The sequence below is a fragment of the Labrus mixtus genome, chromosome 20 (assembly GCF_963584025.1).
Source record: "Labrus mixtus chromosome 20, fLabMix1.1, whole genome shotgun sequence".
Lineage (NCBI taxonomy): Eukaryota > Metazoa > Chordata > Actinopteri > Labriformes > Labridae > Labrus > Labrus mixtus.
In genome coordinates this window covers 4,896,778-4,911,944 of record NC_083631.1, presented here as the reverse complement: position 1 = coordinate 4,911,944, position 15,167 = coordinate 4,896,778, and the positions used below count along the sequence as shown (strand labels likewise).

The following is a 15,167-nucleotide window of genomic DNA, read 5'->3' as shown; positions in this document are numbered from 1 at the left end:
AGTTGTTGGTCAAACAACAACATGAGGGAGGAAACTATCTGGCAGTGCAAACACACAGATGAGGGGCTGCAAATGGACAGATGTGACTGACACACACACACACACACACACACACACACACACACACACACACACACAAAGAAAACCCACTCGAAAGCCTATGACAATAACTAATATAAACACTCACACACCACCTCAACTCATAAACGCACAGATAGAGGGGCCATCAGAGCCATGTGTGCATTTGTGTATTTGTACTTGTGTGTGTGTGTGTGTGTGTGTGTGTGTGTGTGTGTGCTGAGGCAGCAGCTGTTTAATCAAAGTGACGGAGCCTCACTCTCAAGCTGCCGTTAATGAGTTTCACTGAGGGTTTGCTGCACACAACTTTCACATGTATGCAAACACACACATGGTCGCCGGGACTCTCTCACTCACTCATCAGCAAACACACTCTGCTGCCAGCCTCCCGTTCCCAGTCTCCCACGGTTACCAGTGACACAGCCTGTTGTGATTGGCAGTTTGAGGCTGCAGGATTTTGCTCATCCGTCCCCCTTTTTTTTTCACCGAGGAAAATAAAAAAAAGGGAAGTTCTAATGAGACTTTGAAAATTCAAGGTAAACTCGTGGAACATAAATCTGGTGGCACCTCATTTCTGAGCAGCGTACCGCCCTATCCTGTCCATCGTTTGGATAAACACACCCTTTCCTCCCTCTCTGCTCATACTACCTGTGTGGATTTCTCTAAAATGAATGGTGCCTTTCTCCCTCCAAGCGTGTCATAAATATACATCTCTCTGGGTCCAAACGAGGCCTGTCATGAGTCCTGCTCTTCGGGGTGGTGGTCTCCCCTTCATGTTCCCCCCTCAGCCATGTGCCCCAATGTTTACCCTTTGGGATTGCCGGGGGGATTGGACCCACATGTTGGTGGGCCCTATTTGCTTTAATAAGTTGGATTGGAGAGATTGAAAGAGGCCTTTTGGGTTAAATGACACCAGAGACCAACAGGACAGGAACCTCGGAGGCCCCCCGAACTCTGATCATGGCTACAAATCCCCCTCCCCCTCCCCCTCCCCGCTCTGTTTCTTTTCAGGTGCCTTGTTCTTTAAGACTACATCTAAACGGGTGGCAGGGGGGATAGCTCTGGTGAGGATGATTATCCTGTCAAGGTGAACGTCAGGATTGGGACGTAGACTGTGATTGGTGGAGTAATTTGTTACCTGTCAGGGCAAAGACAAACAGAGGGGATTGGACTGACAAGCTCGCCTGTTAAAGAGGCACATGTGGTAGATTTTGGTGTCAAAGCTTATTCAAGAGCGAGAAAGCTCATCGTGCGTTGTCTGAAGTATTCACCAGAGGCATCAGCGTCACGAGTTCGGCTTAAACAAGACACAAATACATAAAGATACAATATGTTAACTAGAAATGTACAGATTGGGAAAAATCAAGGCCGATATCGATGTTAAATGTAACTTAGCCGATTGCCATGTCTGACATTTTAAATTAATATGTAGAATTGATTGCTTATTGCTTGTTATATAATACATTTTGTTATTACATGTCTAAGAACTTCTGTGACAAAAAACCCTCCCCTACTATATTTTGACAGTCAAACGTATCCCTAACTGTGAATCTATGCTGTTCATTTTTATTTTATTTTTTAAACGGCTTCATCAGACGCCAACCGCCCTGCAGCAGTTTAAGACGTTAAAAAAAGACTTTAGAGAAATGATCAATCTTCATGCAGATTATCTGGTTTGCTTTTGTAGCTCATAGAGAGATTCATTACAGTCTGTTTCACCACCAGTGAAAAACTCCTCACAGGAGCTTTAAATGCACACATTGTTCATCAATATAAATGATGAATAATAATTAAGCGCTCGTGTTTTCTCATACAAAATAAGAACTCTTACAGTGGGCTTAAACATGGGATTAAGAAGCTTGCCGTCATTAAATTGATGCAATGTAATACGTATAAATTGGCTCCTGAAGTCGGTGAATGTCAAATGATATCCTGATATCTGTCACCAGGGTAAGAATCGTCTGGTGCATTCGTTATATTTACTTCCTCTGATGAAAACCCCTCAAACTCTTCCTGTAACTCAAATACATCCATGAAACAATTCCACCATAAACCTGACGTTCTCTGCACCCTGCTCATAAAGCCATACCCCCTCCCTCCTTCCTCACACTACATAAAAATATTAACAACCGAATGGAAAGGCCTTCAAGCTGTGTGATTATTTCCTAATGGCATGAATGCATTAAACTCTCTCTCCCCCCTCCTTGGCGTTTTCCTTTATGCTGCATGAATTCAAATACAAGATGGTCATTAATTCCTTTTTAGAGCTGCACAAGAAGACAGGAGGATTTCAAAATGCATGTAGTCAGAGTGTACAGGGGAGACGAAGGTTAAGAGGTTAGGTGGGGTCGAGCAAGACAAAATCCCTTAGAGATGTATCCTTCACACACAGACCTTTTTTAGTGCCCTAAATAACAAATGAATACAGATAAACTATGACCTGCATCAACTGTGGCCAACTTTCTTTGTCATCACTTTTATACTTTTAAAACAAACCAGCTGTTATCTTTGACGTCACAGGGCTTTCAAAGTTTATTATTTTTTTCCCCTCTACATGTTCCAATGTGTGATGTGATCCCCTCCTTTTTTATGCGCCATAACCTCTGTTGACATTCTGATGGAATAAACCCCATGTAAATAAATAAGGAGCAGCAGCATCCAATGAACGGCATACTGAGCTCAATATAAGCCAATGGCTACATCTAGTGGTCACTTCTTGCAACTGCAGCTCTCACACCTCACTCGACAGCGCAATAAAGTTGGAAAATGGGATTAAAACAAAAGAGAAATTTTGCTGTATCATGAGTGAAAATTAGAGGTGAAGCGATGTAGATTGTTGCAGTGTTTGTATGGTGTGGTGTGAGTTCTCCTCACCTTGCAGGAGGTGGCCAGCAGGGAACCGTCCTGTTTCCAGCTCAGACTCTGCAGCTGGTCACTGTGCTGCTCCAGGACTGTGAACACACACACGTCGATCAGAGAGGAAGGTGAGAAGAGGAAAAGGACTAAGGGACATCTTGAATAAGGTTTAGAAAAAGAGGAACCGATGCAACACAGTGTGAACACAGAATGATGACACATGTACGGACAAGACACGAATGAAAGAACACAAAAAATGTAAGAGAGAGAAAAAAATGCAGGGAGGAGATGAAGCCATAAATCAAGCAACAAAAAAGTTATTAAATAATAATACAGCATACATAGGATTTACAACTAACAATGAGTCATATCAGAGAAATGAAGAGCGTGACACATATAAAGCCGCAGTGCTGTAGGTGAGCACAGCACGAGTGATTTTTTTCAGTTTGACACCAAACAGATGAATAAAGAGGAAAAGTGAACTTATGAACTGAAACACAAACACCACTTAAAAACACATTTTTAAAGTTCAAACATTGTCCCTCAATCACATATTAATGAGGAATGAGGGTGATGAAAGCTGGCGTGTGGGGGCACAGCGGAGCGCATGAAGAGTTGGATCAGCAGTGAGCAGCAGCCAGGCCAGCTGTCATGGACTTTGGGAAGGGGGGGGCAAAGTGTTTGTGGGGGGGCGGGGGGGGGGTTTGATGCCAGAGGATAGTGTGATCACATCCTGAGGCCAGTCTGTGGAGACCGGGACCAGGACTGCAAAACCAAAACATTACCTCTGCTGCTCCGACCCCACAGAGCCACAGGGCTGAAAAACGTAGGCAGGGTCAGTCAGACAGTCCCAGACGAACAAAAAAGAAGCACTTCACTCAACTCCACATTTATAAACTCATAAAACAAAACAGGCAAGAACGGAAAAAAAAAAAACCTTAAGACTAACTGACAGAGACTGAAATGTTAGATGTAATCGACAGTGCATGATGTACAACAACGACTTGGACAGAAATAACATTCAGTGTTTCAATCTAAACTGTGCACACAAACAGATGTGTTCCCACATGTGGCACTCGCTTAGCTACCTGCCAGTGGCGTATCCTGGCGGCTGGTGTCCCATATCAGGGGCGTCTTGTTGGTGCCGACAGCCAGCACGCCAGAGGAGGTGGGATGGAAAAGCACCAGCTCCAGCCTGCCGTGCCCCGGATGCAGGGTCAGCTCCGGACTGCTGGGCTGCTGCAGCTCTGGATCGCACAAACGCCACAGCTTCACCTGAGCACACACACAGAGGGAAATCTCTTTACAACACCTTCCAATTCAGTCCCATTTACCCTCTTACTTTTAATGCTCAAATCCAAGTGAATGTCTGCTCCTTTGAACATTAAAAGACAAAGGAATGATCGCTGTGCTGTGACAGCTGTTCTTTAAAACACCACATCAGACAAGTCAGCTGGTGTTTCTGGATGTAATGAGACAATTTAAGTCAGTAAAAACACATTCCCTTGATCATATTTCACACGTTCACTCATTTCCACTGTAATTTATTTGCTTAACACTGCTCAGTATGGGAAACTAGATTCCCTGTTGGACAAAGATGAGAGTAATCGGTCGTGTGCTGCAAATTCCAGGCACTGCAGAAAACGTTGAGTGTGTGTGGATATAGGTGTGTGTGTTAACACAGGCTGTGGAGGTTAACCGAGCTGCTGAGTCTGAAGATGCAGAACCGAACTCAGCAGATTCTTGTAAGCTAGGACACCTGTGGCTGAGGATAAAGTGCTGAAACGAGGGAGTCTTCAAAATGTTTTAAAATAAGATCAGAAGCCGGGCCAAGAGGCACAAAGCCAGAGAGGATTTTTATACGTTTAAAAATAAGAAGATAAAACAAGATCAATACTGATGGAGGAAAGATAATGACAGAGAGAGGAAGGAATGTAAGAGCTCACCGTTTCATCACTGGAGCATGTCACCAAGAGACTTTCATCAAAAGGAGAGAAGTCCATATCAGTCACCAGATCTGACAGAGACGAGCGGAGACATGACGGAGAAAAACAAACACAAGTTAGTTTCATTTCTCAGCTGTGAAAGATAAAAAATCTGGTATTTGATGCAGATCTTTGTTTTGATTCTAATCTTGAAAATACTGTCAGCTCCTGCTTCTTCCATCTCAAACACATTCCCAAATTGAACTCATTCCTATCTCTCTTGATTTGCACAAAGTTAAACATGCTTTTAATTTTTCCTTGTTTAGATTATTGTAAAGCACTTTGAGCGCGGTATCAGTCAGAGATCTGTCCACAGACTCCAGTTAGTTCAGAACTAGAATTTATCAGGGACCCACAAATAGAATAGAAGTTTATTTATGAAGCACATTTCATTACAGGTAAGCTCAATGTGCTATACATTGAAGATTAAAAAAAAGAAAAGTGGAATACAAGAGACAAAATAGCTGTCTCAACAATCATGAATATGATACAAATATCAAATTAGGAACGTCCTCGGTTATTTTGTTTAAGATTCATTTTTGGGCTTTTATGCCTTTGTTAGAGAGACAGAACAGAGGGTAGAAAGAAGAATAAAACTTAAAAAAAAGAAAAAACTACCTGAATGGCAGGAGATCTGGGTGAGCGTCCATTGGCCATCTGAAGCAGGTTTGACTGAGGACAGGCCCAGCATGCATCCACCTGCAGAAAGATGCACAGAAAATCTTCATTCATCACACTGCTCGCACTTATTAACGTAATACTGTGAAAAAATAAAAAACTTTATTTATAAAGCACTTTCTCCACAAGTTACAAAGTCACTCTCCATTAAAACAAGGCAAATAAGTAAAAGTAAATACACAAATAAGAAAACAAATAAATGTAATAGATAAATAAAACACCAAATATCAATCAATAAAAAGCCAAATAGATTAAAAAAAAAAAAACATGGTGAAAAATAACAATAAAGCCAACAGTTTAAAAAAGCATGTTTTAGAAAAGTATTTCCTTTGCATTTTTTACATTCTTAGATGTAGACATGTGGCAAACAGACAAGCATGGTGCTGAAATCACAACAGTGGATTCTTCTGTCCACATGAAGCAGACATTACTTTCACTCTCTCTCTCTCTCTCTCTCTCTCACTCTCACTCTCACTCTCTACTTACCGGCCTGCTCGGTGTTGAAAACCACAAACTTGGAGCTGGCTTTGATGTGGTTCCCCTGGGAGGAGAAGGAACCAGCTTGGACGTTGTTGATCCATCCCTTGATTTAAAGACACAGAACACACTTATGAGGGTTTAAAAAACAAACAAAGGATGAAGTGTTGAAACAGATCACAGAATGATGGACATGAAAAATGACTACAATCCTCAGTGCTAATGGAGGATAGAATTGTTTTTAATTTGTCATTAGTTCTTATTTTACTTTTTGTTTTCAATGTCAATGCGGGTTTGTTCGTTTAGTTTAGTCTTTATTTTATTATTGTTATTTTTTGTATTTTGCTTTTATTGAGAAAAATGTTTCTGACAATACTGTTCCTTCTTTCCTTAGTTTTTGTTAAGGATAATGACCTCGCTGCTAACTTGACATATCTACACAAAAGCAAGCCGTTCTAACTTCAGCGGGGAAAAAACAACAGAACTTTCTCATATTGTTCAAATGAGCACACGTGAATGGTCTTGGCTGAAATGAAATAAATAAAGTGAGCTACGGATTAAACAGGAAGGATCTGGCTGTGAGCGTGCACACATAAGTGCTTCTGAATGAGCCAGTGTCGAGGAAGTGGAAGGGCTCCCTGCGTCGCACAGCAGACGCTCTTAAAACCTCTTTCAGAAGTTTAACAAGGCAAGAGCAGCGAGAGGACAGAGTGTCCAACATACTGCTGCGCTACTCCTCCGAAAAACTCTCAGTGCTGTTTGAGGGGCCGAACGTGGAGCTGCAGGAGGGCACTTAGCAGTTGAAACAGCTTTCCTAGGAATAAAGCAATACTTCCTTTATTTATGCACACATGCATTGAAAGCACAGTAAAGAAGCATGCTTCTATTTTGACAGGATTACATTTTCTGCATGTGCATCTTTAAATGCAAACATGACTGTGGTGTGACAGAAGCTGAGTCCGAACCACTGACACTTGATTTATTCTGAGATAGCCGTGAAGAATGTTGTAATTATTATTATTATTATAATATCTCCCAGGATTAAAAATCATTACCTCCACCACTGGAGCATAAGAGTCTTTTTCTACTTTGTATACAAATTATACATTTGACCATGACTATGAACATTTAGGGCTATTTGACTCTAAAGGAAAGTCCAAACTCAGGATTGTCTTCCCTTCATAAATTCACTTGGATGATGGTGTATGAGGTCTATGATGTTTTTTCTGTATTTGAGTGTTTTTCCAAGGTTTATAGAGTCAGTCTGAACAACTTCTGTTGTTTGTCCATGAACAAATCCATGATCAGAAAGAGGTTTGGCACCAAAAAGCGTGCTCACCAGCCAAATAAGATTTGACTAAATGAATACCCAAACCACTCCTGTGACTACTAACTTAAACCATGTGGAAAAGTTCAAACTTTTCTGAACAATATGAGTAGAAAACAACTCGGTCGTCTTTGGTTTGGTGTGCGTTTCTAGCCCCATGAGTCTGCCTCTCTCCCTTCCTGCTCCTGTCCCCGTTTTCTCTTTTATATAATGTTTGATGACATGACAGCTCCCTCCATCACATGACTCCAGCCACACTCACCCACATTCATTCACTGGCCTGTTAACATGCACAGCAGCAAAGCACCACCTGCTGTCTAAGATGTGTGCAGAGATTGGAGAGACACCAATAACATCCAATATCTCTGGACATGCCAGACATTTTCCTGCCTCAGTAAAAACAAAGTGTGTGTGTGTGTGTGTGTGGGGGGGGGGGGGGGTTACATAATCCACCTCAGCAAGGAGAGCTGCAGGCGTTTCAACTTCAAGCAGATGGGTCCAGATCAGAGAAGAAGAAAAATGACAGATTTGTATGCAAGACACTGCAGTACCGTCCAGACATGTCGCCTCTTGCAGCCTAAAAGGACAACCATCTCTCAAATACAAGAGGAACTATTGTTGTATTCACCTTTCAAATCGTTATCTTTCCATTTTACTGACAGAGTAAATCTGTGCAGAGCAAACACAGCTCCGTCATAAATCGTGCAATACACCACATGATGTTTTAGAAGAAAAGGGAAAACTAGGTTAGCATTGCTGTAATAGCATGGTGATGGGCGTCACTACAAATTCCGAAGAGGGTTAGCAGCTCTCTTCACCCACATGGCTGGCAGTTTTTACTAGCAGCACATAGTTCGTGTGAACACTTGTGAGTTGGTTCGTGTAGTTCTCTTATTACTATGCAGGCTACCAGATGCAGGAAGTTCAACATCCCTTGCAGGCAGGCGTTCCCCCAAAACACCACTTAACCAGCACAGCTCATAATAACCACGGCTAATGTTAGCGAGACGAGACTGGCAGGCGCTCGGCAACTACTCACATCTTTCTTGGCAATGCTCGGTGTGGTGTTTTTGAATTTGGAGGTCTTAAAGCGATTCATGCTGCCCTCTCAAATTGACTTTCGTGCCTTCCGGGTGTCTGTGTCGAGCTGGTTGGTACTCAGCAAAGAGAGAGAGGACTCCTGCTATAGTTGACAGTTCAGTTTTAGTCAGCTGGTGTTCGCTCGCTTTGCTCCACCGAGCTGCCCTCGTGGGCGGTGTCTCACATTAAAAAGCTCGTGAAAACACAGCACTGTCTCGCGCTACCCCGGGTCATAAAACACGTGCATCCTATATTTTACTTGACACTTCTGATACTTGTCCACGCAATAACACTAATGCTTCAATGCGCCAATCATTCCTATTCTTATTATTTGTCTGTAGGTGCCACTTGTGTTGAGTTTATAACAGGAACAGTAACATTTAGGACTGGAGTCCGGCAACTTGTTTTTCTCAGGAGAGCATCCTCTTGACTCAAACAAAATAGCTTTGCGTCTTTGATTACGCCCACCGTGTCACACGGCGCATGCGCAGTGAGCCTGGGTTAGCTTCTTGTGGAGGAAATGATGGCGTCGTCGGCAGCCCGCTGCTCCTCACGCTGGATTACAGTTTTCGTGTCCTATGGACGACGCAGGACCGCCGGTGCGGTTGTCTGCGCCGTCGGGCACGGAGGAGCTCGCAGTGTGTCGACCCTGGGGGGGCAGAAACTGTGGCGGGGAGGGAACCTGATGTGTGGAGGAGCCGGGAAAGCGTTGACATTGAGAGGACTGTCAGGTGAGGTGGTGTGTTACCCATATGGCCTAAGCTAGGCTAAGCTAGGCGTCTACTTATATGATACGATGTGATATAACTACATTATGTCAGCTTGATTAAGGCTAAATCGAGCAGTAAAGATGTTATGAACTTTGTTTTTATGCTTGCAGAGATAGAAATGTGATGCAGTCAGTTTGGCTAACTGGTTTGCAGCCATTAAGTTGAACTTGCAAGGTGTGGATACCACAGATCTTAATCCTTTCTCTCTCCAGGAGTCAGGACTGTATTTTCTAAGTTGTTTTGTTGCCAACAACCAGCTGTTATTGCAATTGGTACAGCGACAAGTATATTATCACACAGCAAGTACATGATGTCCAGCTTTGTTTCCAGAACCTTCTTACAGATTGACAACTTCATCAGATATTCACCGGTTTGCAAAGACATGAAGCCTCAGCAATACAGACTACAGACATGCAAAATGAAATACCTTTCTATTGACTAACATCTAATTTAATAAAATATAAGTAAAACAAGTTACTATCTGATGCATGATTGAGTCATACAACACCTTTCGACTGTCATAGCTGCTGTTTACTTACCCTTGTACCCTGTTTTACACTTCTCAGCCATCAAACCACCACATGCTGTCGGCACACTGTCCTTTCACACAAGTGCCCCCGCTAGCAGCAAGCAGGACTTCTACCAGGTCCTGGGCGTACCCCGCTCAGCAACCCAGAAAGAGATCAAGAAAGCCTACTACCAGGTCTGCTCCTGCCTGTCGTCACGCGTCCACAGCTCGGGTTGGCTCTCAGATAACCAATCGCCGCAGTAGTTGACAGTGTGTTTGTGTTTGTTGTCCCTCAGATGGCCAAAAAGTATCACCCTGACACCAACAAAGAAGACCCTCAAGCCAAGGAAAAATTTGCTCAGCTGGCTGAAGCTTATGAGGTTCAGTGTCAGTCTTCTGCTGATATGTCCCCCCTGTGTGTTCTCTTCAAAGTCTATGGACTGTTACAGCTTCAGGGGATTAAATAATGAACCTCCGCTTCCATGTTTCTCTCAGATCCTTAGTGATGAAGGAAAGAGGAAGCAGTACGATACATATGGCTCGGCAGGCTTCGACGCTGGTCAGGCCGGCGGAGGGCAGCAGTACTGGTCAGGGCACGCCCAGAACGTAGACCCAGAGGAGCTCTTCCGTAAGATCTTTGGGGAATTTTCTGGAGGCAGAGGCTTTGGAGACTTCAACGCCATTTTTGATCAGCCACAGGAGGTATGTTGTACACACATCTGGTTCCCATTTGGCTATATCTATTGGTGCATGCTCACATTCAGAATGATGAACATATTTCAACCCTCCTTTTTATTTTGTTTGACACAGTACGTCATGGAGCTGACATTTACTCAGGCAGCAAAGGGGGTCAACAAAGAGATGTCTGTTAACATCGAAGCAGCCTGCCAGCGCTGTGATGGAAAAGGCCACGAGCCCGGCACCAAGGTCGAGCACTGCCACCACTGCAACGGCTCGGGCATGGTAAGCGCTCGGACACACCGCTTCTTTTTGTGTTGTCAGCATCCATTAAAGTATCTGTTTGTTGTAGTTTGTTTAGTGCTACTGCTAGCTCCTGTTTCTGCATTCATCCTTTGAAATCTGCTGTTTCTATACATCATATGTATCAGAGGGTTCTAATGAACTTCTGAACTTTGTTATCTTCCACTCATCTCCAATCTGTGTTGAATTTCTGCAGGAGACGGTGAACACGGGCCCGTTTGTGATGCGCTCCACATGTCGTCGCTGTGGCGGCAAAGGCACAGTCATCTCCTCCCCCTGTCACTCCTGCCGCGGGACAGGACAGACCAAGCAGAAGAAGACTGTGATGGTTCCTGTGCCTGCAGGTCAGTCTCTCCTGAGAGTGTGTTAATAAGCACAAACATGATTCAGCACTGTATTAAACATTAGAATGAAGCTGTGTCTGCTCTGCTGTAGATTTATCTAACATCCTAGACATTAACAGATTTAATTTTATTCATAAAAATACATTATGCATTGTTGAATATCATTCATAATTTGGATGCCAGCTCATAGATTTAACTTTTTGACCGGGTTTCTTTTTTAAATGCGCAGTAATCGCAGGTATTTTACTGAGAAAAATACGTTTCTAAGCCAGAAGTCCAAAATTAGAGTAAAAATCATTTTAATGTTCAGGATAAACCTACAAATTTCCTTGCATTTTCCTAAAAACCTTACAAACTAAAACTGTCAAAGTGTACTGTATTTGATACATGCATGTTTGAAAATGAAAGAGTTTGATTCTTCACTGTAGGTTGACCTGGAGGTTTAGGCTCAGAAATAAAAAGAACATTCTGAGGATGAATAAAGCAGATAATGCTGAAATCAATCAATATTTTCTCATATCGAAGGACAGGATCAGCAGGCACAGACTGAAATGTACCATGGGAGGTTTCAACCAATCAAAGCGACTAAAACATGTAATGTAGCTGCTGCTAGGCTAAATAGCTGGTTTGAACCTTCTATGAACAGGACTTCTAGTTAAAGACGATAGACTTGTTGGCATTAGCTGTCCAATTGTACAGCTAATACTGACACAATAGGTGAGTCACATCAGCAGCAGCCATGTTTGTTGTTTTGGAATAAAAGCAGGGCTTTAACCCGCCCCATATAAGATAAACCGTTGTTACTGACCCAGCCTGGACTAAGCTGACCAGAGATCTGTCTGAAGCAGAGAGGAAACGGATACCTGCAGAATTGAAACATTAAATGATGATTTTTTTTTTCACTTCAGATCCTAATCAACAAACTGTTTTTTTTGTTTCTCTTTTTCTTGAAGGCGTGGAGGATGGTCAGACAGTCAGAATGCCAGTCGGTAAGAAGGAGGTCTTCATCACATTTAGGGTGAGTATCTAAATCAGCCTGTCATCGTGTCAGTACGGAGTCAAAGAGATGCACGTCTGAATGTTTTATTTATGGTGGTTTTGCATACACCTTAAACCAGCTAAAACAATAAAAAGGAAAGTAAATAATAATAATGAAATCTATATACACATGTAAATGCCAACTTTCAAGTGCAACACACACACAAAAAAGAAAACTGAATATATAGAAGAGTAAGTTAACAATAAGAAAAACATTTGAGCAATATAGAATGTTATCTATCCATCTTCACTGCTTATTTAGGAGGTAGATGTGATACAAATGGATACCAAGAGGTGCATGTTCACCTCAGAGCTGAGATCATTTATGTATGTTTGTTGAAGTCAGTGTTGAGACAAGCTAAAGGCTGAGCTGACTGAGCTCTTTGACTTCAAACTTTTTTATAATGTCTTAAAATCTTGTGTTTTATAACCATTGATTGTGACGTTTTTTTTTTCTGTGTGCAGGTCCAAAAAAGTCCAGTGTTCAGGCGGGAAGGTGCAGACATCCACTCTGACCTTTTAATCTCTGTGGCACAAGCTATCCTGGGCGGCACAGCCCGGGCACAGGGCCTCTATGAAACACTAAATTTATCAGTAAGGAGACGTGTACATTCAGAGGCTTCACCTCTCAAGGGAAAACATTTCAAAATATAAATGAAATGAGAAATGACTGGAATGTGTTTGTGCTCAGATCCCTGCAGGCATCCAGACTGACCAGAGGATACGTCTGGGGGGGAAGGGAATCGCCCGTGTCACTGGCTATGGCTTTGGAGATCATTATGTGCATGTCAAAATTAAAGTACCCAAGTAAGACTCCACTCAAGGACATTTTGATTGGTTATAAATTGACTGATGAAGAAATTGTTTTCCAATCACAGCGATCACAAGCCTTTGTCTTCATGTGCAGGACACTCACAGACAGACAAAGAAGTCTGCTCATGAGCTACGCTGAGGACGAGACGGACGTGGAGGGGACGGTGAACGGGGTCACAGCCACCACTACAGGTAAGAGGACAAGCTCCCTGACTTTATTCTTATTACCTCACTCTATCTATAGAGGCCTCTTTATACATCTCTGATCTACTGAAGCGGGGATTTAGGAAAGGAATCTGTACTTGGTTGCAAGCCTGGCTGATGCAGTGTTCATCTCTGTCCAGGTGGGGGCAGCAGTGGTAAGCGGTCTGAAACAGGGCAAAGCGGGCATGAGGAGAAAGGAGATTTGAAACAAGGGGGCTTCTTCTCCAAATTAAAGGGATTGTTTAGTTCTTCATGACAGCCACAAACCAGGTAGGACTGGTTTTGATTTACCTCCCCAGTTCCACTTTTCCTGTCTCGTTCTTCAGATAAATTATACAACACTCTGTATTTATGAAGCACTTTTAGTTATCTGGTTTGTGGCTGTCACTTTAAACCTTCATGCATGTCAGTCTTAGGTTTCCTGATTGTCTGCTCTGAGTCTTCTATGTTTTGTTTCTTCAGTTAGAGCTGCCTCTACAGTAGACCTGCACGGTATGAGAAAAGTATGACATGATGCGATATCATTGGTCAATATCACGTTAGTAATATAAAATGCAACAAACGGATATGAAAGACTACAACCGAGTATCTATATCAGTTTTCACACATGCACTCCTTTCAGGACAGGCTCCACTGAAATCTTCCTGACTTGCCTGTTCACATATGATGCACCTCACAGCGGGAGACTTTCCCTGAAACATGGGAGGGGGTGCGATCCCTCTCAGTGCTACTTGTAATTGGATGTATTCACATTTTTTTTTTCTTTCACACATGCCGCTCACCCCAAAAATGTCATGAGATGTTCATTGTGTATGTCTGAAAACACCATATGTCTCTCTGCTGTTCTTCATGATTTACACAGAAGAACACAGGTTTTGAAATTTGTCCCTCCTTAATCCAAAGTAAATCAAAAAATATTTTTTTATTACCCCTAAATCTACATCAATCCAAGCAGAGCCGATAACTAGCTCGCACTTCGTATGACTCATTCAAAATGGTGTTAAAGCTTTCCCTTTATACCCTCCATCTAACAGATCAAATGTTAACATAAGTGAGAAAGCGTCGCTTTATCACATCAAATCAATGTTCTTCTCTTCACCTCTTATTATTATTATTATTATTTTTATTGCAAATGCTCATATATTGCATTAATGATGAATTTGGGGATTGATTGTGCAGACCCTACTTAACTTTATATTTTTTCTTTCTCTGCAGGTAAAAGATCATCCTGGAACTGAACAGCTTCGTCAGTAGACCGGAGGGCAGAAGGGAGGACAGAGTGAATCAAGAAACAGCCACTTTATGAAGCGACAGGCGGTAAGAGGAGTGTTTGGAGGAGGCCTGCAAAAGGTTCTGGTTGGATCAGTGAGGACTTAACTACCCACACAGCCCTGCAGTGAACAAGGCACAACATAACCTGCTCCGTGAATCCACATATATGAGGACTTTTCCAGGCGTGCCAATCACTTCTCCGTCAACAAAGACTTCTATCATTTAACGTAGCAGTAAGTGCATGATGGTTTTCTGTCAATCCTGAAAGAAAAACAGAATCCAAAGTGCTCAGAAATTAATTATCGTATTAATAAAGACTACAAATGGATACAGTCAACAGTTCTATCCGGGATTAAATGAATCCCTTCTGGTCATCAATCCTTTTTTGTTCTGTATGTTTTGGTTGTTTTCCTTCCTTCAAATGGACGCTGCTTACATGTTGAACATCACCGGAGAACATGTTTACCTCTCTGTGTAGCTGTTACAGATTAAATCTGCGTCTGTGGAGGATAATGTGTCTCCCGTCTTTGAGGACTGAATTGTGTGAAGTTAACATTCGTCTGAGGTTCTCCTGACCCGTGACTCTGTCCTTCCTTTAGCTCCTTTGCATCGTGCACCTTCATCATATTTGTACATAGACACCTGTGGATCATCTGGCTTTATCAATCTGTCACATAGAAAAGATATACTGTACATCTATAATAAAACTATGGTCTGCCAAAATCCTTTGTTTTAATATAAATCCCAGTGGAGGAA

General features: G+C 42.5%; 2 protein-coding genes across 4 annotated transcripts in view; one reads left to right on the top strand and one right to left on the bottom strand.

Moving 5' to 3' along the window:
* coro7 (coronin 7) overlaps positions 1–8,642 on the bottom strand; it is a 110,533-nt gene extending 101,891 nt beyond the window's left edge. For both annotated transcript variants that reach the window (XR_009665710.1, XM_061026472.1), the window contains exons 1-6: positions 8,441–8,642; positions 6,084–6,180; positions 5,538–5,618; positions 4,881–4,951; positions 4,023–4,209; positions 2,953–3,029 (exon numbers count right to left, since the gene is read on the bottom strand). Coding sequence is in view for 1 of the 2 variants with exons in the window: in XM_061026472.1 (XP_060882455.1) it covers positions 2,953–3,029; positions 4,023–4,209; positions 4,881–4,951; positions 5,538–5,618; positions 6,084–6,180; positions 8,441–8,500 (573 nt within the window). In the remaining variant the exon portion in view is untranslated. The remainder of the gene's footprint in view (positions 1–2,952; positions 3,030–4,022; positions 4,210–4,880; positions 4,952–5,537; positions 5,619–6,083; positions 6,181–8,440) is intronic.
* Positions 8,643–8,973: 331 nt separating this feature from the next.
* Positions 8,974–15,136, top strand: dnaja3a (DnaJ heat shock protein family (Hsp40) member A3a). 2 transcript variants are annotated; one of them, XM_061026473.1, is made up of 12 exons: positions 8,974–9,212; positions 9,818–9,954; positions 10,056–10,139; positions 10,255–10,461; positions 10,570–10,722; positions 10,937–11,084; positions 12,038–12,102; positions 12,588–12,716; positions 12,814–12,929; positions 13,030–13,127; positions 13,280–13,409; positions 14,355–15,136. In XM_061026473.1, the coding sequence occupies exons 1-11, from the start codon at positions 9,002–9,004 to the stop codon at positions 13,393–13,395; spliced, it is 1,464 nt and encodes a 487-aa protein (XP_060882456.1). In that variant the 5' UTR covers positions 8,974–9,001; the 3' UTR covers positions 13,396–13,409; positions 14,355–15,136. The 2 variants fall into 2 exon arrangements, with proteins under 2 accessions (XP_060882456.1, XP_060882457.1); XM_061026474.1 differs by lacking the exon at positions 13,280–13,409 and having other exon boundaries at positions 8,975–9,212.
* The last annotated feature ends 31 nt before the right edge of the window (positions 15,137–15,167 follow it).

Excerpts from the sequence above, each read along its gene's own strand:
- dnaja3a (XM_061026473.1), top strand. The coding sequence starts at position 9,002 with ATGATGGCGTCGTCGGCAGCCCGCTGCTCCTCACGCTGGATTACAGTT. Across the intron at positions 10,723-10,936 it reads ACTGCAACGGCTCGGGCATG|GAGACGGTGAACACGGGCCC; the intron begins GTAAGCGCTCGG and ends GAATTTCTGCAG. Across the intron at positions 13,128-13,279 it reads GGTCACAGCCACCACTACAG|GTGGGGGCAGCAGTGGTAAG; the intron begins GTAAGAGGACAA and ends ATCTCTGTCCAG.